General features: G+C 48.3%; 1 protein-coding gene across 1 annotated transcript; it reads left to right on the top strand.

Annotated features, from left to right (window-relative positions):
• The first annotated feature begins 831 nt into the window (after window positions 1-831).
• tacr1a (tachykinin receptor 1a) lies at window positions 832-15,846 on the top strand. Its single transcript, XM_064353452.1, has 5 exons — window positions 832-2,123; window positions 7,757-7,951; window positions 13,429-13,579; window positions 14,660-14,856; window positions 15,507-15,846. The coding sequence occupies exons 1-5, from the start codon at window positions 1,720-1,722 to the stop codon at window positions 15,817-15,819; spliced, it is 1,260 nt and encodes a 419-aa protein (XP_064209522.1). The 5' UTR covers window positions 832-1,719; the 3' UTR covers window positions 15,820-15,846.
• The last annotated feature ends 7,162 nt before the right edge of the window (window positions 15,847-23,008 follow it).

Below are 23,008 nucleotides of genomic sequence, written 5' to 3' on the forward strand. Positions count from 1 at the left end.
ACATACACTACGAGAGGTCATGACAGAGCGGCTTTCATAACAAAACCAGAAACTCGCTGGGAAGTCCAGACTCTCATCCTCTCCTAATAACAACGAGTTTTTACCCATAATTCCTTGCCCTGGAAGACGCACGCGGCTACGCTGTGAATCCTCCAGGGATAGGAAACGATATTTTAGATTCTAGAGATTCAGTACATCTTCCAGCTGCATGGAGCAGACAGACAATGTTTGATGGGCAGAAAAAAATATTGATTTATTCATGAAAACCTTCAGGTTCTCACCTTATTCCATCCTAGGAAATAATTGCTTCATGGTTGTTTTTATATGTCTATGTTCAACATTTATTTGATGGTTTATTGGTTTCCTTGCATTTATTAATGATAGTTTTTAAATTTTTTGTTTGCCCGATTTATTCGTTTATTAGTTTTTATTATTATTGGACAAAATTATATATTATCTATTTATTTTAATGAAAGCAACAATCTGTTGGAATCATCAGAATAGAATTTCCATGCTAACAATTCAATTTCATACATGGATTGCTGCAACAAATCCAAGAAGGATTAGATCAGATTTAGATTCACATTTTTCCCTTACCTTGAATTTAGATTATCCCGAGATCTGCTCACTGTTTTTGAACATTCCACCTTTTGGTCCATCGATTAACTTCACTGCATTGGGATTTTAAAAAGGCACGGCTTTCTCATAAAAACTGTGAGTGTTTTTGGTGTGCCTATATGCAAACCGAGCTGAATGACAATCCCCTCCCCTCAACCTTTGCCGCCATCGATCATAATAAGTCTTGAATTGAGAGAGAGAGAGAGAGAGAGAGAGAGAGAGAGACAGACAGAGAGAGAGAGAGAGAGAGAGAGAGAGAGTGTGAGTGTGTTTTCGTGAAGTGAAGGGGCTCAGTTAACCCCTGGACTGCGCTCTAAACGTGCTCTTTCGACTGCTGGCTCCTTGTCATCAACAACTGCTAAAACTGCAGCGGATATCAATACATGACAGGCAACTTTCTGAAACACAAAAAGTTTTTTTGTTTGTCTTACCAGTACAAATGGCAACCTCGCGTGAGACACCACAATAACAATTTCACAAATTCTGGCTTGCCCTCTGTCTTTTTTTTAACCAATGCAGACGAAAGGAACAACACCGACACGGTTGGTATTTAATTAGTGGACGAGCCAAATAAGGTTCACGCGCGTCGGCTTGCGGTAAGTGAACGCCTGAGTTATTTCAGCGGATATAGTCGCGCGACTGTGGTTGGCACGCGCCATAGAAGCGTGGCGATAGGTCCGTCCGTCACCGAGGTCTCCACACACAGCCGCGGAAAACCCCCGATACAGTGGATTTTACCGAGCAGCGGTACTGCAAGAAGATAACGGACACCGCAGAGTCACACATGAACAGTGCCGAAATCTGAAAGCGTCGTATTGTCGTAGGCTGTTCTTTCCTCCCCCAAAACCAGCCATTTCGGATTATAGAAGGCAAATCAATTATTGTCAGTGTGGTTTCATTAAAAAAAAAAACTTTAGGAGCAGTGAGAATTTTTTTTTTTTTTTGTATATTTAATCAAAAGTTGTTCATATAAATATGTGTATTAGTTTATACGATTAGGTACACGTTTGATTTAATGCGGGGGTAAATGAATGCTCATTGAAGGTAGAGAATATTGTAAATAAACTGTAATATTGACAAGAACCCTACGCACCCGCAAAAATGGACTCTTTATTCAATACAACGGATAATCCAAGCAACTGGACCAATGCCACGGAGACCAACGGCACGGAGATATACTGGAACCAGTTCGTGCAGCCGGCGTGGAGGATAGTTCTGTGGGCGATCGCTTACAGCACCATCGTCGTGGTGTCCGTGGTGGGCAACGTCGTGGTAATCTGGATCATCGTCGCGCACAAACGGATGAGAACTGTGACCAACTATTTTCTGGTAAATTTAGCCTTCGCGGAGGCATCGATGTCGGCCTTCAACACGGTGATCAACTTCGCCTATGGAGTTCACAACGAGTGGTACTTCGGGCTGGTGTACTGTCGGTTCCACAACTTCTTTCCTATAGCCGCAGTCTTCGCGAGCATCTACTCAATGACGGCTATAGCGCTGGACAGGTGAGCAGCCAACGACATATTTGTGCCTTTTATTTTTAAATGCGCTTAGTGAGCACCCCCTCCTCACTCTGTTTGTCTTTTTTCCCGATAAGTGTTCGACTTTTGGCCCTTGACATTTTTTTTTCGTCGTCCACGCATGCAACCTACTGGTCTATTTTCCTTGTCACGTTGAATTAAATTTTAAGTTACGTTATTCAGAGTTACGATGTGGTGCTTTAAACGCGCACTTCACACTATTCCACTCATTTCAATCGCGCATCTGGGTCTTCGTTTATTTTTTATTTCCAGAGCTGAAACCGGCTTATCGTTATCCAAATATCCATGTAGACATCCATCTCTAGTTGAAATAGGGGCTCTAGAAATAATAATTTTTCAAGTTATTTTAATAATGCACAATTCATCCTTTGAAGACGGATACAAACGTTTACTTGTTTACACCAGGTATTTATCTGTCCTTGACGTATAGTAAGCTAATTTGGTGTCTTAGTCAATATTCACTAGGAATATATTACATTTTTAATCGAGGCTGTCGGTTGAAGCAGGTGTCTTGTTGAACCAACAGTAGCCTGCGTTCGTGAATGATGTACACTCTAATGTTTTTTTTATTAAAATGTTTAGACCTTCTGACTGTCAATTACGTGATACTCACTTGGACATTTATCTAATAAGGGATTATCTATCAATGTCAAGTATTTCTTTATCTGTAGCCTATTTCAAAACTAGGTTCCTCAGTTGTATCTGTCAGCAATCAATTCTAAATGCACATACCTAAATTATTGCTCCAAGGAAACTATTGAAAATTTTTTTTTACTGTCACTGTGTAGCAATAACATTAGGAAAGCCATAAAAAACATTAGGGTGCAGTTTACAGTATTTTGTTTAATGCGTTTTACAAGCTACGTCACGTATCTTGCAAAGCGTAATTTACAACTATAACTCACACCCCAGGGTGTGTGACTTCAGTGAGGTCCTCCGAGAGGAAAATGAACCTCAAAAAAACTCGAATTGTAAATGGGAGAAAGGATGTGGAATTCTAAGTAGCCTATAAATGACTGCAGGGCTAGATTAGATAAAACAACACAGGATTAGGTGGATGTTGGCTTGTGATGTTGAGTTTATGAAACTAAACAATAATATTTGGTTCACCCAGTCTTTGTGCTCAAATAACTACAGGCGTTCAGACGTGAAGATGTGGTTCCAGCTTGAGGTTTTCAACAATAATCATCCGTCATCCTGGAAGCAATCATATTTATCATTTTGTCGCTGGACATTCTCCACGAGCGACGTTACGTAAAAATGAAGTCTTGCTTGTATGCGCTTGTGAGAGTGTGTATGAGATTTTTTTAAAATGGCAGCCAACTTTCAGCAAACACTGAAGATGTCCAGCAGTGTTCTGACATATCATAGTGGAATAATATAGCTAAAGGAGAAAATGTATTGGTGGGAATGAAAGCTATTAATTCCACGCAAAGACATTACACACTGACATGCAACGTCCCTGGATTCTCTTTAAAATCTGGTCCTAACTTTAAATAGCGGTTTGATAAACACAGTTACAAATCCGTTGTCCAACCGTTTATATCTAGTTGGCTGCATGCAGATTCATCTATGTGACCTTTTTGTGGTATTCAAGTAATAACTCATCAGTGCTGCAGCAGTACAAGTATGTTAAACATCGGCCTGCTCATCTTTGGGTTCCTGTAACATTTTCCTTCCGACACAGAGCCGTTGAAATGTGTTTATGAGCGATGGGCCTTGAGATCCTAGAGGCGGTCAATAATGTCCATAGAATCTGGTGTGCTCACAGCAGACGTGTAATTGGTTTTTGACAAGCCCGTATTACAGACCACCCATTAAGCAAAAGAGCATAACAATTTATGACACTGCTATGTTTTTTAACTGCTCCCTGAAGATACCGGGGATACGAATTTAAACATTTGATTTTTTACAGCCAACACCTTTGCTATGCTTTATTGGCTTTTAGGTTAAATCGTTGTTATGATTTGTTTGTTTAAGCTCTGCTGTCTGTCCTCTTAGAAACTGCGCTAAATTATCTAACCGGAAAATGCGTAAATGCCGTTACTGCTTTGTGACGTAACTTTCTGTGGCTCGAGCCTTTGTTACCGCCTCTGCGCGGATTCTTAAGCCTAACACCTTAGGCCGAGTCCGTTCATTTGGAATGCGCGTACCAGGCAAGCCGCCCTCCTCCTTCTGTGGATCCGAGTTATGCCCCCAGCCAACAGTAAATATTTCAATAACATTGGGGAAGATTCCAAGTTAGATTGTCATTTGGGTATGGGATAATGCTATGATGAAAACATCGCTCAGAAGGGCCTTGGGCCTTGGTGCTTCTTGCTCCAGACAAATTCTGGTCACGGAATTCACTGAAAAGAAGAAAAAGAAGAAGAAAAAAACCATTCCGAAACATCATCTGGAACATGAGAAACCATGGGGGCGGGGCGGGGCAGGGTTTAGCCAATCTTTCCTAACATCGCGACAATGTTCTGGGCTCATCGAATATTGTTGGTGGGGCTGGAAGACAGTGATGTGGTATCGCACTGCAAGGCATGTTTAATATCAGCGCAAAAAAGACCACCTATCCTCCATTCTCACCTCTGTCGCACGCCTCTTCTCTCCTCTCATCTTGGCTCAACAGTCTCTTTCATCATTGCGCTGCTTTGGCTCTGTCTCATCCTCTCTCCCTCTCACACTCTCTCTCCCTTGTTCCCTCTCTCTCCCTCACACTCTTTCAATCTCCCACTTTTCCCTTTTCTCCCTCTCCCTCATTCTCTCTCTCCCTCAGTCCCTCTCTCTCGCTCCCTCTCACCCTCCCTCAGTCCCTCCCACTCACACGTTCCCTCTTTCCTTCCCTCTCACACCCTTCCACTCTCCCTCTCTTATGGCACTCTGTCTTTTTTCGGTGCTGTTCTGGCCTCTCCCTCTCCATCTCATTGAGACGTTAGATTGCACTGAACCACTCTACAGCCCTCTTTTTGCGGCTAGTCACCCTACCATCCGCCCCCCCCCCCCGCCCCCAATCAGTGGTACAGTATTGCGCACCCAGCAGTTTTGCAGACTCATCGACCCAGCTTGGCCTCTAATGGAGATGATCAAAGGAGAAAGATGAGAGTCCGGTCCAGGCTGGAAAAACTGCCTGTCGCTCAAATGATCTCCTGTCCTTTTCGCTTCTTTTGTTTGCTTTCATCGCTAACTTGCACTGGAGAATTGTTTTCACACACACACACACACACACACACACACACACACACACGCACACACACACACACACACACACGCACGCGCACATGCTTGCACAGATGCACGCACACTGTTCTATAACCCCTCTCTCTGCTCTCCCCCACACTGTTCTATAACCCCTGCTCTGCAACTCCGTACTACACTCTGCACTACAGTGTTCTATAGCCTCTCACACACACACACATACTATACCCTCTCCCTGCCACCCTGTTCAATAACCCCTGCTCTACAACTCCGTACTACACTCTGCACTACAGTGTTCTATAGCCTCTCTCTCACACACACACATACTATACCCTCTCCCTGCCACCCTGTTCAATAACCCCTGCTCTACAACTCCGTACTACACTCTGCACTACAGTGTTCTATAGCCTCTCACACACACACACATACTATACCCTCTCCCTGCCACCCTGTTCTATAACCCCTCATACATGCTGTGCTGTACACGCTCTTGCACATGCAGTGCGCTCCATCGTGACACTTTACGGCTGTTCGTAAGCACTGTGTGTGATGTGCCGCTGCGCTCTCCCATAGACGTTAGCAGATATTACACCAGGGGCTCCGAGCTCAGTCCTCCAGCATCCCTGAGCCCGCCGGCTGTCATTACTAAACATAATTGCAATTTCTGATGCGTAATGAGCTGTTGTTTGTTTTTCGTTGAGATGCTCTCAGCGTCTGGGAAGGAATGAATAACTCTCTTGGTGGCGCATTATGTCACAGCCACATATTCATTTTTTTTTTTCTTCTCTTCAAAAAGAACGGAGGGACGGCTTAATCTGTCGCGCAGATTGGAGACGATCTGAGACGACGTTCCCGCTCGTTTTCCCTAAATGTGCCGTGACTCCGTGGGAGAAGGCTGCGCTTCCGTTTGATTTATTTTGTTTATGGTTGTGGAACGAAAACACAAGTGCTCACCCGCCTTAATCACCAAGGCAAGATTGAGCCGTGGATCCTGTGACTACCTTTCTTCCTTTCTTTCTTTCTTCTTTTTGATAGTGTTATTTGGGATAGCTGTAAAAAAAAAAAAGACGTGTGTCTATCCATCCCTCCATCCATCGATTATTTATACTCGCTTGTCCTGGGCTGGGTCGCGGGGGTGCTGGAGCTTATCCCAGCATGCATTGGGCAAAAGGCAGGAATACACCATGGACAGGCCGTCAATCTGTGACAAGGAAGACTGGTGTCTAGTGTGTGACTGCATGTGTGTATGTGTATGTGTGTGTGTGTGTGTGTGTGTGTGGACACGTGGATGGCTGTCTGTGGTAGGACCTTTGCATGTTTGGGTTTGTGTTTGTGTGTGTGTGTGTGTGTGTGTGTGTGTGTGAGAGAGAGAGAGAGAGAGCGAGCAAGAGAGAGGAAGAGAGAGGTTCAGATACACAGTCTACACTTCCAGATGAATCCGTTCAGTTTAGTTCAGTTCAGTTTAATTTATTGTCTCTCCTAGGGAAACTTATCTTGCAGCAGTACTAAAAACAAAAACAGTAAAAACAAGATATGACAAGGATACATACACAACAATCACCAAATAACATAACAGAGTAAAACACACTATATAAATATACAAAGACGCAAATATACACAAGCAGGATATATAACAAAGGAGGTACAGTAGTAGCTGGATGTGGAAACCATGACGCATAGTGCAAATTAAGCATTGTGCTCATTTATTAAGTTTATTGCGTGAAGTATTAGTCTAATTGCTGTTTGTTATGGGCACCATAGCCCACTGCATTGTGGGGGGCGTCTGAAATGACTCATACATTGGATGGTCTGGACCAGGCTACAATGGGATCTGACCTTACGAAGCGCCCATTCGACAGGAATCCCAATCAGAGGGCATTTTTGTTGACACGTGAGCTCACAGGCTGTTTTGACAACCTTGGACGAGCGGTTTTCGCTGTGAACATTTGGGCTTCCAACCCAGGCAGGCATAGAGAAGCTGGGAGCCAATCCAATAAAAGGGCCTGTCGAACATGACCATTGTTCACCTTTCTGTATTTAAAACATTTAACCTTTGCAGGAAGTGCAATCTTTGCGGGCCTGTTTATTTATTTATTTTTTTACAGTTTTAAGTCAAAGGTCAGGTTTTTAATCAATAGTTTCTATCAATAAATACCTGAGTATTTATAGATGTCCACCATTTTGGTCATCTGGCCTTTGATTACAGTTGGAGGAGATGAAACAGAACCACCCTGGGTGGTGTGTGTGTGTGTGTGTGTGTGTGTGCGTGCGTGTGTTTGTGAGAGAGAGAGAGACAGAAGTAGAGAGCCTGCTCCCAGCTGAGTGACATGACTCAGCCAATACCTCCCCTCTGGGTGTTTCGCTGCAGGTGTGACTCACACTCTCACCTTTGACCTGTGCCCCTCCCTCAGGTACATGGCCATCATCCACCCCCTGCAGCAGCGCATGTCGTCCACGGAGACCAAGGTGGTCGTGGGTGTGATCTGGGTGCTGGCGCTGTGCCTGGCCTTCCCCCAGTACTACTACTCCAACACGGCGCAGCTGCCCGGGCGCGTGGTCTGCTACATCAACTGGCCCGAGTACACCGTCTGGGACTTCAAAAAGATGTGAGTGGCCCCGCCCCCCCCCCCCCCCCGCCCTGCCCCTCCCTCTCTGTCCGTGCGTTCCGCTGTGGCTATGGCGACTGCAGTAAAGTTCCGCTGGCTGCTGGTGTCGTTGGATCAGCGATGCGTGAGTCAGCGCACAGTAAGTCGTTGTGAGATGTGCCCTTCGATGCTTGCGTTTAATGCCAGGGGCGAATCTTCCCACCTTTCCTGCTGTGGGACCAAAGCACGGTTTAAAAATGAATAAAACCATAAAACGCACATCTCACAATGTATACTGTCGTTGTTGTTGTTGTTGTAGGAAAGCTGTCTGGCATTGATAGTAGTTGCGGGAGCTGCAGCAGGTACCCCTTGGTGAGGACGCGGGCCTTGTTAAAGTGAAGCAGTGTTACTGTAGCTGAATGCTGATGTATAACACAGCCGTGACAACAATGGCGCTTGATGGTGGCCGCAATGAGGAATGCTAATTTGGCTTCTCCACGTCTTGCATTTTCGTGCAACTTAAAACAGGAAAATTATTCCGTTCCAGAATGCCGTTTGGACTGAGGGCTTAATTATTCGCAATATTGATTGAATTTTTTATGTTTTTATTTATTTATTTATTTATTTATTTATTTAATTAATTTTGCTCGGTTTGTCAACACATTTCTATCAGAGATTTTTTTTTTTCAGGTTTATGGTCTAATGGCTGCTCATCCCACGGTTCATAAGCCATCGAACACAGACACGTTGAGCCACGTGAAGCAGAAGGGAGAGGCCAAACTGCTTTGCTCAGGCACCGGCCTTTCCTCTTATACATTTACAAACCATTAATTTTTGGATTTTTTGCGCGGGGATATTAGACACATAAGTACCTTGCCTGAGGCAGACGCGCCTGACATTGAAACCCTGCGGCACAGCGTGTTTGATTTTCAACTGATGCACCTAATGCGCCAGACTCATTAGTTTTTACCTACTGGCTGAAATAAGTGTTGCACAGATCGATGCTTCTGCATTTTTCAACCCGAGGAGACGTGTTGGGGGAATTTGAGTGCGAGTCGCTGAGGTACCTCTGGTGCATCGCTGTCTGCTGGCGTGGTGTGGCCTTCTAATGAAATGTTGTTGAAACAGGAAGGCAAGTCGAGCACTGGTGCTCAGCATAGGGTCGGGGGATCTGAGACCTGACTTAAACAGCAGACGCCCCACCCCACCGCCCCAAACCACAGCAACGCTGATTTTTTTTCTGACAGAGAACTGAGGGGCAGGAGGAAAGGGTTCAGCCCCAGTGAACATTTTTTGAGGTGAAAATGAGGCGAAATGCCGTAGCCTACTATAGCCTTTCAGGTGAAAACCCAGCTACGTTTGGTGAAAAAGTGAAGAGCTTTCTAGCCGACTAGTACACACACACACAAACACACACACGTAGCCAGGCTATATCCAGGTAAAAACCTGGGCTGTGTGTGTGTGTGTGTGTCTGTGAGCGTGTGTGTGTGTGTGTGTGTGTGTGTGTGTGTCTGTGCACGTGTGTGCATGTGTGCGTGCGTGTGTGTCTGTGAGCGTGTGTGTGTGTGTGTGAGAGAGACCACAGTCTGCCTGAACTAGCTGCACATGGAGTGTGGTCCTCGGACTCGACTTCTGTAACTGTCGAAGCTGAACAGGCCGGGCTGCAGACTGGAGAGGCGGTGAGCGGGGAGCGGTGAGCGGGGAGCGGTGAGCGGGGAGCGGTGAGCGAGGAGCAGTGAGTGGTGAGAGGGCTTATTTGCAGCCAGGAACACAATCCCGGGCATTAAAAATAGCTAGAATGATCTGTCTCGGCGCAGAGTGATTTCTTCTTGACATTTCCGGTACTCTGTGTACTTCCACACCCCCCCACCACCCCCACCCCTCCCCCCCCATGGATTCAGGTTACCCCCCCCCACCCCCAACAACACCACCATGGCACTGACGCACTGCAGCTGGGACCAGATCTGCCTTTTCAGGTGTTGGAGGCGGGAAGCTATTTCCCCAGCAGCTGAGGCGCTTACCATCATCATCATCATCACCGCCGCCAGCCGCCAGCCTCTCTGACATTGGCAGCCGGCGTTTCGCTGGTGTGACTTCCTCTCGCGAGACGCAAATAGACCCGCGAGGGAGGCTGACGCCGGGTTCGGCCCTCGCCCGTCAGGCGGAGGCCCCAGCTGCCTTCGCACCCGGTGACGATGTTGTGGCACCCGAATATCCGGTCCTACTTTAGATTTTTAGATTTTTTTGCTTTTCCGTGATATGACACACGGGGTGGCCCGTCATGACAGGTTAAGATCGTTGACTCGAGTGTAAATCCTTGAAGGGCTTTTAATTAAGTTTGGCAAATAAAACTCCCTCTCAAAAAAAAAAAAAAGGTCCCTCTATTTTTTTTCACTGAGCTTTTAAGCCTGGGATGAAACACTTCAGGGGGGTAATGCCGCGAAGCAGGATTACCGAGTTAGCTGGATAACTGCGCTGAGTAAAACCCTGTATCACAGAGCAGGATTACCGAGTTAGCTGGATAACTGCGCTGAGTAAAACCCTGTATCACAGAGCAGGATTACCGAGTTAGCTGGATAACTGCGCTGAGTAAAACCCTGTATCACAGAGCAGGATTACCGAGTTAGCTGGATAACTGCGCTGAGTAAAACCCTGTTTCACAGAGCAGGATTACCGGGTTAGCTGGATAACTGCGCTGAGTAAAACCCTGTTTCACAGAGCAGGATTACCGGGTTAGCTGGATAACTGCGCTGAGTAAAACCGACGCTGTTTTTACCAGTCAGTCCAGTTGGAGGGTTCTGGGTTTTGCTCAGTGCAGCTATCCTGCTAAAACTCACTCAATTTTCGCTTTGTGTAACGGGGCCCTTGTTTTTAAAAAAAAGAAAACAAACAAGGGAATTGATTTTGAGGTGTAGCAAGCTTATTTATCTCCAAATGATGTCTGTCTCTGCCCCGCTCAATTTCATAGGCAAGAGTGTGAAAGGACTGCGATGCACCTGAGCTCACAACACACAACAACAACAACAACAAACAAAAAAAACACGTTGACTTTCTTTCACAGTATATACATTACGGGGGACACGTCGTCACAAACAGCTCAGTTTCATACCTGGGGGGGTGGGGGGGGGTCAGTCAAGGCGTACGGCACAATGACCAGCGCAGTGGCCACACGGGGATAGTTCGGAGCGCTTATTACATTTTAGTGAGACTGTAATCACCGCCCCATTTCAGCGCACGGGCAGAAACGAAACCAGCAGCCGCGGTCGTAATTCGGTAATTCGGAGAGGCTGCTGTGATTGGCTGATTACAGCTTGCCCGCAATCTGATTGGCGGACCGGGGGGGGGGCTGAAACTCTGTTGACCCTTTGGGCCGTTCGCCCTCACCTTTTGTGCGTTTGTGCACTCGTCTTCCCGTCGAGATTACGGAGGGGGGGGGGGGCACATGATGCGGTATTAATAGCGCTTGTGCGGTTACGAAAGCTCTCGCTTCCCGACACTGGTACGACATGAGGACACACACACACACACACACACGCGCGCGCGCGCACATACGGAAAACGGACCACGTGTCTTTGCCCATCGCGCCTCGGGGACGAACTCTGAAGCCGGTGACTTCGGTTCGTCTCCGGGCTGCCGCCACCTCGCCGCCTCTCCATTGTCCCCGACGGGGAGCTTTCGAACAACTGCGCCGAGGAGCTCAGCGGTGTCAGGGGGGTGCAGGGGAATCGGGTTACGGCCCGCCTCTGAACCCGTTTCACTCAGAGAACGGTGCGCTGGGTCAGGCGCCGAGCCGCGGTCGTTGGTGCTGAGCGCGTATGGTATGTTAAAAAAAAAAAAAGAGTAAAAATAAACAAATGTGTGAGATACTTCAGGCTGGTGTGTGAGGACAAGTGCACGCTCTTGTCTGGTCTTGTGTTCGGACCATAGGCCGTGTGGTTCAGACACAGGGCGAGACGAAATGAGTGGATCGACCAATGAGAGGCTTCAAGCTCACAGGCCTCTCCCGTCAGAGCCAATCAGGAGCTTCGGCATTAGTGCTTTAATTGATTGCTGATTGCCGTCCTCTGTCATCCTCTCTCTGGCAGTGCGGTGACAAGGAGGTCACGTCTCATTTCTCTGAGTTTTTAAATAAGTCTGGAGTTTTTGTCTCTTTCTGACCTTCAGGAGCAAAGCTCCATCCCCCCGTCCCTCCCCCAGTCTCCTCAGTTCTGCTTTCAGTGGGGAGGAAAGGAGAGAGAGAGAGAGAGAGAGAGAGAGAGAGAGGGCCACTCAGCGTAGAAACTGATTCTGCATTCCTGAGAGAACTTTCCCGCTCCTGGACTGATTTCAGCAAATTGCCTGAAATCCACATCAGGCTGACTTAGAAGCACTGCCAGTGCATTCCTAAGAGACTCCATTTTAGCAGAAGCAGAGTGTCAGTTCCTGTGCTGAAATTCAGACAGATGAGTGAGTGTGTGTGTGTGTGTGTGTGTGTCTTTGTACGTGTGTGTTTCAGACCTGGGCCATAATCATGTGAAATATTACACGGCCTTTCAAATACATTTATTTCCTTTATTTATGTGGACAGTGCATGTACAATTGAAAGTAGTTTGAAATACTTTATTGCGGCTTATTTGATTTATTTGAAAGTATTCCAGTATCAAATATTTGAAACAAGATGTCTGAAATATTTCTTATGAGGTCATTTAAAATGTTTTCAACTTTGTTCTATGTATAGATTGTTACTAACATACTCTGTGATTGGTGGGGCTTTATCTCTATAATCTGCTTGTAAGGTGATGCTACAACTGCCCCTTTCCCTATTACAATAGCGTGATTACCCCCTACCCCTAATCAGGATGTTGGTGCGACAGTGATGCTCTGTTCTCCTGGCTAAACAGTGATGAGCTGATGTCTTTTAATTGGAGCAAGAAAGGGCTCGTCTCTCTACATGATGGCCTGATGATGATTGCTTTTCCTGCCGTGGGATGCGTAGCATAGGACGGCCTCTCCTGGGACTCAGGCTTTTTTTTCCCCGTAATTGCAGTTAATTACTCAGACGGGTCAAAGGTCACGGCTGTATCTGTTGCGGTGAGAAAGATGGATGACTTGTCTCTCTCTCTCTATCTCTCTCTCTCTCTCTCTAAATGTCCTCTCGGGATGATGGGAGAACCGTTTGGTGCCTCTCCCGTCATCCCTAAAAAAAAAAAGCGCTGGTCCACGGGATAATCAAATCCTCATTTCTTACTGGTGATGAATTGCCCTGCTCCCTGTGTGAATGTGAATGTCAGCGAGCGGCGCTTCCACCGCGAACTGCGAGCGAGGGCTGTGCCTCAGACGATGCGCTGGAGCTCTGTGCAGCGTATACTGGCCCTTAACCCCCCCCCCCCAACACGTGCTTTTCACTTCTCCTTTCATCCATCACTTTTTTTACCTCCGCCGACGGCCCTGCTAATCCGCTCCCCCTCTCCCCCGCCTGTCTCCCCCTCCCCGGTCTGTCTCCGTGGCGATCGGCGCAGGTACTACGTGTGCGTGACGGTGCTCATCTACTTCCTGCCGCTGCTGGTGATGGGGTGCGCCTACCTGGCGGTCGGCCTGACGCTGTGGGCCAGCGAGATCCCCGGCGACTCGTCCGACCGCTACCGGGAGCAGCTTACCGCCAAGCGCAAGGTGCCCGCCCCCCCCCGCCCCCGCCCGCACGCACTGACGAGCACGGTGATGTCACTGTCAGTTTAGACAGACAGACAGGCAGATCAACAGACAGGCAGACAGACAGACATACCGAAAGACAGACAGACAGACAGGCATACAGAGAAGCAGACAGACAGGCAGACAGACAAACAGATACGCAGGCAGACTGTCAAGGACAGTCAGACAGACAGATAGGCTGGCAGACAGACAGACAGACTGACAGACAGACAGACAGACAGGCAGGCAGGCAGGCAGACAGACAGACTGACTGAGCAGTGAACAATAGAGTCCCGGTGAGAAAGCCCACTTTCTAAAAGGTGCCGTTTGAAGCGGGCCCTTTCCATCTAGAAGTCAGGACCCGCGGACACTCTTTCTGACTGAAGATGCCTTCGTTTACTCGCTATTTTCTAAACGAAGTTTGAGCCAGAAGCGCTGTCATATGAGGGTGCCGGAGAGTAGCCCTGCAAACGGCTCCTTTTGTAAATGCGGACGGACAGGAGAGCCGCGTGCTCGATTAGCCGTGATCACCGCGAGCGGTGCAGAGCCCCGCGCTCAGCCCATAAAACACCCGTAAACACTGGGAATGGCTTTTCACAAAAATGGGACAATCAGCCATGTTGTACAAGTTAATAAAGTGCACAGTGCACAATACATTTGCTGGAACATTTATAAAAACTGAGCCCTTCTCTCTTTCTTGCTTATTTTCCCCTTCCCGCTCTCTCCCTTCTTTCTCTTTCTCCTTTTCTGTCTCTCTATCTCTGTGCCTCTCTCTCTATCTTTTCTCTAATCCCCCCCTCTTGCTTCCTCCTTTCCTCTCTATCTATATCCTGTCCTCTCTCTTTGTTTCTTTCTGTCCATCCCTCTCTGTTTTTCATTCTCACTCCCTTTCTCCCTTGTCTGTTCTGTTTTTTTCTCTCTCCATCCCTCTCTCTGTTTCTCTCCCCCTCCCCCCCTCCTCTCTCTTTCTCCCTTTCTGTGTATCTGTTTTCTCTCTCTCCTCCCTCTCCTCTCTCTGTTTCTCTCCCTCCCATTTCCCCTCTCCTCCTCTCTCTATCTCAGGTGGTGAAGATGATGATCGTGGTGGTGTGCACCTTCGCCACGTGCTGGCTTCCCTACCACGTGTACTTCCTGCTGTACGAGTTCTTCCCGCACCTGTTCGAGGAGCCCTTCATCCAGCAGGTGTACCTGGCAGTCATGTGGCTGGCCATGAGCTCCACCATGTACAACCCCATCATCTACTGCTGCCTCAACGACAGGTAACTCACCTGCTGCTCTGTACTCACCGGCAGAGCACCTACGCTGGTGCCTGTAAATCTGCCGCTGCCTCAATGACAGGTAACTCACCTGCTGGTGCCTGTAAATGGGGTTGTGGGGTCATGTGACATTCAGCAGCAGTAGACCCCCCCCCCGAGCAGAAGGAAACCACAGTTAGCGTTTCCTTCCCAGCGAGCAGAAGCTGGAATCTAGACGTCTAGAGGGGTGGAAGTCCAGGTTGAGAGATGTTTTCACACAAACGGACAAGGATAGCCGCAGTAGCTCAGGTAGGTCAGGTACAGTAACTCAGGTTTTACCTGGATATAGCCTGGCTGTGTCCTAGTTGGCTGGAAAACGTTCACTTTTCAACCGAATGTAGCCCAGGTTTCTCACCTGAACGCCTCAACGCTGTTTCTTCAGCTTTTCACCACAAAAATGTTAATCCGCTGGGTTTTTCCCGCTCAATTTCCGTCTTGTCTCCTCACTTTCCCCTCTCTCAAAACCTCTCCCTCATCTTTACCACCCCCCCTAAAATCGCCCACCCCCTTCGTCTCTCTCTCTCTCTGTCTCTCTCTCTCTCTCTCTCTCTCTCTGCTCCTCTCTCTCTCTCTCTCTCTCTCTCTCTCTCTCTCTCTCTCTCTTTGGCCTGTAGATTTCGGGCGGGGTTCAAGCAGGCCTTCCACTGGTGCCCCTGCGTCCCGGACGGCTCGTACGAAGGCCTGGAGCTGAAGTCCGTGCGCTACCTGCAGACCCAGACCAGCGTGTACAAGGCCAGCCGCCTGGAGACCACCGTGTCCACCGTCCTCCACCACGGCGGCGGCGGGGGGGCGGAGGAGGAGGCCCGGGACCGCCCCCCGGGCCGCCGCCCGTCCCCGGACCTGGCCTCCAACGGCTCGTCCTCGCACAGCGTCTCCAAGACCGTGTCCGAGACGTCCAGCTTCTACTCCAGCCACAACCTGGCCTGAAGCCGCCCGGCGGCGCCGCCCTCTTACGCCCCGGGGGGGCGGGGGGGGGGGGGGGGGGGCGGGGGCCGCACCAGACCCCCTCCCCTGCATCCAGCAGGCCTATGTGGAGGTCTGTACTGCAGGGGGGGGGGTTTGAGGCTGACTCTCGGGCCTCCTCGGCTGATTGGCCAATGCGCATCCTGGAAACGACATCTGACACCTGGACACCTGCCAGGCGCTGGCCATTCTGAGGGAGTGTGTTGCTCTCCAGCTGCGAAATTTAGCAGCTGAACCCCCCCCGCCCCAACAATGTTCTCTGGCACTTACTGAACAGACAAGCCTGGTGGGGGGGCCACGTATCCTGTGAATTTTTGCCCCCCACCGAGCACATTTGCCCCCCTTCCTCTCCCCCCCCTGCTGGAATTACACCGCAAGTTGTTCTGGGGAGTGGATGCCCGGCGCAGGCGACGGTTTTGCCAGATTCTGAATCCGCCCCCCTTCCCAGGGGACCCGGAGACAAGAGGAACGACGACAAACACCGAATTGTTCGCTGCTGACCTTGGCGTGCGGGGCACTGGGAGCGTACAGCATCTGAAAACAGACGGGACGGTTCACCCGTTCACTCGTATATCGCTGGTTCCAATGTGCTGTGTTATTGTTCTGTGTGACCAGTTCTAATATCAGTACCAGTTCTTATATCAGTATGTTGCTTTCCACAACCTAACCCATGCTTTTTATAGTATGTGCGCGTGCAAAAATTTTGACCGTATACTGCCTGTGTTTTTTTGTGTGTGTGCGTGTGTTTGTGTGTGTAGGTGTGTGTGTGTTCGTGTGTGTGATTGTGTTTGTGTGTGTAGGTGTGTGTGTGTTCGTGCGCGTGTTTGTGTGTGTGTGTGTGTGTGTAGGTGTGTGTGTGTTCGTGTGTGTTTGTCTGTTAGTGTCCAGTCGAGGTCAGAGAGTAATGCTAAGTTGCACTAGAAGGCCAGTACCTACGGGGCCCTTGTATGATATGCAGGCGTGCGGGTTGCGAATGTCATCACACGTCCTGGAGGAGGTAGGCCGACAAGGGGAAAAACAAGAGCAGACCTACATCCGGGTTTTAAAAAAAATATGAGGCAGAGAGATGAATTATTATGAAATGACTGGAAGGCTTTGGCCATTGCAGATCCTGGGCGGCGTAATTAAAGGAAATAGAAAAAACGAGAGACGATGTATTTGGCGCTTAGCGAGGAGTGACAGGGAAACGTTTACGCGGTTTGCTGGATGGACGTCATTTTCTCTCTCTCTCTTTTCGTCTCTCCGGTCAGAGCCCGACTGTCTGGTCTCTGTGTCTCCTAGCCCCCCCTGCTCCCTGCAGTCCGAAATGGAAACACCCCTCAGAACATCGGCACGGGACGGCGCCTCATTCCCGAGTAAAATTAACCCGGAGTTCGGCATTCCGGACTCCTGGGGATTTGTTTTGAACCGTCAGACGCGGCAACGCTCTCTGACAACAGCGAACAGCTGCGAATCACGGTGGGACTGAGCGATAATAGCGATGGGAGTCTGTGCGTGTGAGTCTGTGTGTGTGTGTGTGAGCGTGCGCGGGTGTGTGTGTGTATGTGTGTGTGTGTGTGTGTGAGCGTGCGCGGGTGTGTGTGTGTGTGTGTGTGTGTGTGTGTGTGTGAGCGTGCGCGGGTGTGTGTGTGTATGTGTGTGTGTGTGTGTGTGAGTGCGCGGGTGTGTGTGTGTGTTGGGTGGGTGGGCGGGGGCTGTGCTGACAGACTCTGACCTGGGCCGGGGCAGGTGATGGAACACTACACCTGTTGTTATAGATTGTTGAGCCGCGTGGGTGAAGACCTGAGGTCTCAGGTTATTGACAAGCCCGGATAAATTACTGTTCAGAGTGGCTGAGAAACAGAAGGGACAGTAAAGTCTGGGTGGAGGCATCTATCCATAGCATAGTTATATGCTGCCATGTTTACTCAGTTATACAACAGTTACAGCATTCGGTGTTATAAATAGAACAGAGTTACTGAGGTATTAGTGGAGCGTACTTGTTGAGTGCTGACCACAGGTGTGTGACACTCTGTTTTGTTTGCGAGAGAAAGACTGTTTGTGTAAGAGGAAGAGAGCGTGTGTGCGCATGCTTGCTTGCGTGTTTGTGTTTGAAAGACAGAGTGAGTGTGTGAGAATCTGTGTGAGTGTGTGTGTGTGTGTGTGTGGGTAGTGTTCCTGTTTGTGTGCGTCAGAAACACTTCAGGGTACGTGGTGACGAGTTTATCTGTGTGAGAGAGTGTGGTGCGTTTGCTAATGAGAGAGAGAGTGTGTGTGTCAACATGTGAGACATAGAGAGAGTGTGTGTATACTTTTGTGAGAGAGATTGAGTATCTGTGTGTATGTGTGTGTGAGAGTGAGAGAGAGAGAGAGAGAGATTGAGTGTGTGTGTATGTGTGTGTGTGTGTGAGAGTGAGAAAGAGAGAGAGAGAGAGATTGAGTGAGTATCTGTGTGTGTGTGTGTGTGAGAGTGAGAGAGAGAGAGAGATTGAGTGTGTGTGTGTGTGTGTGTTTGTGTGTGTGTGTGTGTGTGTGTTTGTGTGTGTGTGTGTGTGTGTGTGTGTGTGTTCTCGGCTGGGGCCCCGCAGGCTCAGACAGACAGGCCTCGCTCATTACTGAGCTGACTGCGTTCGCCCTGTCCTGCTGTTAGTGAGACGCTGAGCGAGACGCGCCGAGCCGCCGGGTCCTTCAGAGGAACAGTCGGCCAGCCAGGCGCCGGGTAGCGGGCAGACCGTTTGGCCCGTTCACACTCCAGCCCTGTACCGGGCTGCCAGGAGTGCTGCAGCATAACTTCAGAGAGTTTACACTCTTGGACTACGTGGGCATCTCAGCAGATTGGACAAACGTCTGGGGAAAAAAAAACAAAACAAAAAAAACAAACAATACCCTGTATATGATGACAAACTCTTTAATCAAGGAGACAAGCTGTTTATTTTTCTACCTCAGGTATCAGAAATAGAAAATTTTGCCAAGCTCATCAGGATTCCCCTCATTTTTCCGCTCTGGGGTGAATATCCTCATCAGGACGTGCGTTTGGATTTCTCTTCCAATCCCACTAATTGCTTGTGAGGAGGGAGGGAGTGTAGGCACACATACAGACACACACACTCGCACACACACACACATACACACACACTCTCTCTCTCTCTCTCTCTCACAGGCTGTCCTCTAAACTTTGCGGGGTCGTACCGCTGAATACTTTCTCTGTAGCTGCAGTCAAGGTGCATTCTGTCTGTGCGTGTATATGCGTGTGAATGTGTGTGTGCGTTCGTATGTGTGTGCGCGTGCGCATGTGTGTGAGTGTGTGTGCGCGTGCGCATGTGTGTGAGTGTGTGTGTGAGTGTGTGTGTGCGTGTGTGCGAGTGTGTGTGTGCGTTTGTATGGTTACGTGTGTGTGTCTGCATGTCTGAGTGTGTGTGTGTGTGTGTGTGAATGCTAATTTGCCTGTCCCTGTACCCGTGTCTGTTTGCCTGTCCCCGTGTGTGTGTGTGTATGTGTGTGTACCTGTGTGTGTGTGACCTGTGTGTGTGTGCTGGGACGCGCAGTGCTTGTGGTGTGTGTGTGTGTGCGTGTGTGTGCGTGTGTGTGTGTACCTGTGTGTGTGTGTTGGTGTGTTACCTGTGTGTGTGTGTGGTGTTGTGGTACCTGTGTGTGTGCGTGTGTGTGTGTGGTGGAATGCAATTCCTGTCCTGTACCGTGTCGTTTGCCTGTCTCTGTGTGTGTGTGTGTGTATGTACCTGTGTGTGTTTGTGTGTGTGTGTACCTGTGTGTGTGTGTGTGTGTGTGTGTGCGGTGTGTGTTGCATCTCGCTCCCCAGCTCCGGCCCGCCGTCCCCTTCCCCTCTTCACGTGGAACGCGACGCTCTTTGATCATCCCGGCGGGGAGGATGGGGGGGCGGCCGTCGGAGTGGCGTGCCGGGAACCCGGACAGCCAGCTGCTTCCTGTCCGCGCGTCGACGCGTGTGACCGTCTGGGCGGGGGGGACTTCCCGACGATGTACACTTCGCGTTTTCACTCCGCGAAACTGACGTGCGTGCGCGTGTGCGTCGTCCGGGTAACAGCCGCAGCGGTCTGGCTTCGCGCGCCTCTAGGGTCGCGGGAAAATAAATAACAGTCGCGGCGTACCTGTCAGGCAGCTCCCCCCCCCCCCCCCAGTTGGCCTGCATGAAGGAGAGGTGGACACTTGAATTCAAGTACCTTGTTATGGCTCTCAGACGTTGACAGGGGTTACAGTGTCCAGGTCCCACCCTTCAGCTCGCGGTGGTGTTAATGCGCGGTGTGCTGCTACAGCTTCATCCAGTCCGCACTGTCAGAGGCCTGCACAAGTGCATATCTGCCGGAGAAAAAAATAGATCCCTGTCCACTCCCTCTGTTACTGCGTGAGGCCGTAGATCCATGAACTCACCTCAATGTCCTTTTTCACCCTGTAATCTGGTACTGAGTCAGGTGATCCTACAGCCCTGTATCTCTCTTTGATATAGGGAGGTACTTTATCTGGAAGGGGAGTGACTTGGTTATGGGGTGAAAATAAATTTGGAAGAATACACTTTTTATAGTGTGTATTTTTTTTTTTTTTTACTACACCGCACATTTTTTAAAAAGGGAGAAATTCATGTTTTTTTTTAGGTTAGGGTGGGGATTATGAGCAGTAGGCAGTGGGTTGAGTTTTCCCCTGGGGACAATCCGCCGAGCACCAGGAAGATTTTGGACGGGACGGCAATTTAAAAACCCAGCGCCAAGGCGCAGAAAGTCACGCCTCTGTGAAAACGATTTCCTTCACAAGACGAAAAGGAACTCTGTGGCGATTTAGAGATTCGCTCTTTCGTCGTGAATTATTAAATCGGCACCCTACTTTTATGGGCAATTATGCACAACTGACGACATGAGACTCTGGCCTCCTCCGTGTAGAACTCCCGCGGATCTAACGAATTTGCATGAATGATGACACACACGCGCGCGCACATAAAAAAAAAACATAATCTGTCTTTTAAAAACCGAAGTAAGAACGCGCGGAAATTACACGCTGCTGAAATGTGCCGTTTATACCTTAGCCGCGAAAACGGGGGATGGGGGGGGGGGGGGGGCTTGCGAAGGCTGCTGCAGTGCTCTGCTTTCACCGTCCTCAGCAGAAGTGCTTTGGGAGGCGTCCAAGAACATATGGCGGCGGCGGCAGCAGATTCTCTGGCGGACCAGAATGCATCGTGTCGTATTACAGCCCCTGTCAATCATTCTGCCGCACCAGGTTAGAGGGGAGACATTTGACCGGCGAATTATAGCAACAAACCACCAGACGTTTGATGCGGAACACGCGTCGTATTATATGGATCGGTTGTTGTGTGTTGTACTTCCTGATTTAATGAACAATATCCTTATCTGTGCTTGACAGTGCTTGTCAGTGCCGACACCTATTATTGTACCGTATTGTGTTGCTGTTTGATAAGATGCTGCTCTTCAGTAACTGCGGTGTAAATACGTGTGATCTGTTGTACTGTGTTCTTTGTTTTCAATGCATTGAATTTTGGACTTTGCTTTTTTTTGTTTGTTTGTTTGTTTGTTTTTTTTTAGTCAAGGCCTAAAAAAGGTGGTCTTTTCCCTAAAACTGTGAAGGCTGAACAGTTCACAGTTTTGAAAAAAGTGAATATATTGAAATCCACAGACATACTACAATTACAAAATATGTACATATAAAATAGTGCCTTTGATTAAAACAATGTCAGATACAATCACAAGAACAGGGTCAAATATAACCCGGAAATTGATCAAATATTTGACTGAAGTCTTCAAAACATCATCGGCCTGTGGAATTGTTTGTGCTTTAGTGGAGTGTCTTGACTAATGATGAAGATCTTTTTTTCCACACATCTCCTTGTTTATGGATCAGAAACGATGTCCACTGATCAGCCTTTTAACCATTGAACACGCTTATCCCCAAAAGCCTGTCATTGATGGGCTCTGTGTCAATCAGTGCGTGGTTGGTTAGCTGGTGTGTAAATGGTGGCTCGGTTAGTAGGTTAGATGTGTCTTCTGTGGGTTGGTTCGTGCATCAGTCCTGTCTGCCGTCTGTGGGTCAATATGTCCAGCCAGTTTCCGTCAGTCTTTCAGTTAAAGCCTCAATTCCTGATTGTGTTAATGTCATGCACTGTTTATTATCCAATCCCGTTTGGGAAAAGTTGGGCAGAAAAAAATCTATTAACCAGGGCAGAGGTTTTTTTTTTTTTTTTAGCTGTGGAGGGAAAGTGATGGATGGGGTTGTGGGGGGATTGGAGGGGGGGGGGTTAAAGGTCAGGGGAAGAGAGAAGGCGGCACTTGATTATCATGTCCGATACGTGCCCCCCCCCCCTCCCCCCTTCACCATCTCTGCTCAGAGCTCCTCAGACCTCAGGTTCATGCAAATGAATTCTAATGTATTCATCTCCCTCTACTCCGGTAGAGGATTTCACCTGCCAAAGAAAAGGAGAGAAAGAGAACTGAGAGGAAGAGAGAGGAAGAGAGGAAGGGAAAAAAGAGGAGGGCACTTTTTCCTTTTGAATTTTCCCTCATATTTTTCTTCATGTACGAATGTAATTATGGCTATTTTCGTAACAGTTTTATATCAATGGACTATTTGTATTTGTCTGGTGTTGCTTTTGTAAAACGGATATAATCCTGTGAACAAACACTATGTATTTTATCCTGTGTTCTTTAACGTATTGTGTATATTTTGTTCCACCAAAAAAAAAAAAAACTGAAAGTTTTTGTGTTTAATCTAAGAAAATTGGTGTAGTACTCGCTCACAAACACGCAAGCACTTGAACACATGAACACAGAACACGTCATATCAATAAAAGCTCTTTGTAATGTGAAAATCATGAAATGCCCTCTAATCTTTTTGTGTAATAGACAAAAGACCAGATTGCTAGGACATGTGTGTGTGTGTGTTTTTTTTAAGTGGATATGTGGTTATGACAAGATGTGCAATTGCTGTTTCATTCCTTCAGTTTTCGGTTGGCGTGTGTCCAAATGCAGAAAACCAAACTTTTTTGGACTTTTTGGGCGAGGAATTAGTTCCAAGGTTTGATGCGAAGTGGAAATAACTTTTCATAAATAACTTAAGTAAATTGTGTGTTGCAAAAAAAAAAAAAGACTGATTAGTGATTCATTATCCCAAAATCTGAACACGCTGGGAGTCTGGCGCC

Source organism: Anguilla rostrata, chromosome 10 (assembly GCF_018555375.3).
Source record: "Anguilla rostrata isolate EN2019 chromosome 10, ASM1855537v3, whole genome shotgun sequence".
NCBI classification, from domain to species: domain Eukaryota; kingdom Metazoa; phylum Chordata; class Actinopteri; order Anguilliformes; family Anguillidae; genus Anguilla; species Anguilla rostrata.

Coding starts and splice junctions, on each gene's coding strand:
- tacr1a (XM_064353452.1), top strand. CDS start 1,720: ATGGACTCTTTATTCAATACAACGGATAATCCAAGCAACTGGACCAAT. Junction 2,124..7,756: donor ACGGCTATAGCGCTGGACAG/GTGAGCAGCCAA, acceptor CCCCTCCCTCAG/GTACATGGCCATCATCCACC. Junction 7,952..13,428: donor GTCTGGGACTTCAAAAAGAT/GTGAGTGGCCCC, acceptor CGATCGGCGCAG/GTACTACGTGTGCGTGACGG.